Source organism: Emiliania huxleyi (genome assembly GCF_000372725.1).
Source record: "Emiliania huxleyi CCMP1516 unplaced genomic scaffold EMIHUscaffold_4958, whole genome shotgun sequence".
NCBI classification, from domain to species: domain Eukaryota; phylum Haptophyta; order Isochrysidales; family Noelaerhabdaceae; genus Emiliania; species Emiliania huxleyi.
Genome location: NW_005198275.1, coordinates 743 through 1,641, shown reverse-complemented (window position 1 = coordinate 1,641; position 899 = coordinate 743). Strand labels below are relative to the sequence as shown.

The following is an 899-nucleotide window of genomic DNA, read 5'->3' as shown; positions in this document are numbered from 1 at the left end:
CTCCGACACTGTTGATCGAAAAATTGGAAAAAATCCGACAACGCGCTCATGTTCCTGAGATGCATTGCGCATCCTCAGATGCCACATTGCATCCTGGGATGCATGGACTAACCCAAGATGAGGTTATCATCTCGGCACACTTGTGCGTCTGAATACGACTGCAGTATCTGAGATGTCACGGGCTATCAAAAGACGCGGGGCACCGTCGAGCTTGCAGAAGGGCTCAGGCACAGTCCACTGCATCACTCTGGTCTCGGTGTTGTAGTACCACTTCCGGCCGTCCGCCTTGACGTACTTCTTCCAGACTCCCTCCTGCGGCGGCAGAGGAGGGGCGCGGAGGCGAGTTGACGGCAGAGGAGGGGCGCGGAGGCGAGTTGAGAGACGAGAGTTTGGAGCGCGCTGTCTGCGCGGCGGTAGGCGAGGCGTGGCGGCTCGCCTGCCGCCCCTCCTTGCCCCCATTTCTCGAGCGACATCTCGGCAAGGCCGGAGAGCTGGCTCATCCCCGCCAAGCTCGCGGGGCACGGGCTCGGGATAACCGTGCGGTGGCCGGGATAACCGTGCGGTGGCCATGGGCACGGCGGCGAGTCGTGAGAGGCGCTCGCCCTGCTGCGCTCGGCCTCGAGAGACTCGCGCGACGCCATCATCTTCCAGGGAGGGGAGGGTGCAGATGGTTATTCGCGTAGTTAGTTGGTGGGCCGCATACGCCGGCGGAATGTGCTATGCGATAGCATTGTGGCAGTGCTCGCAAGCACCTCGCGACCACCGCTGTGCTCACGACTGCGCCAGTCAGCCCGGTGGCGGCGACCTTGTAACCGAGGACCGCGGCAGGCTGAGTCGATCTGCGGGCGGCTCCACAGGTGATATCCAGGAGTACCAAAAGCTTCAGCTGGCTGCGGAAA

The 899-nt window shown here is 62.4% G+C and overlaps 1 protein-coding gene across 1 annotated transcript; it reads right to left on the bottom strand.

Moving 5' to 3' along the window:
• Nucleotides 1–46: 46 nt before the first annotated feature.
• EMIHUDRAFT_256551 (hypothetical protein) lies at nucleotides 47–644 on the bottom strand (the record flags this gene model as incomplete). The annotated part of the gene is made up of 3 exons (XM_005767404.1): nucleotides 47–93; nucleotides 204–312; nucleotides 537–644. 3 exons carry the CDS (start codon nucleotides 642–644, stop codon nucleotides 47–49), a joined length of 264 nt encoding a protein of 87 aa, XP_005767461.1.
• Nucleotides 645–899: the final 255 nt, after the last annotated feature.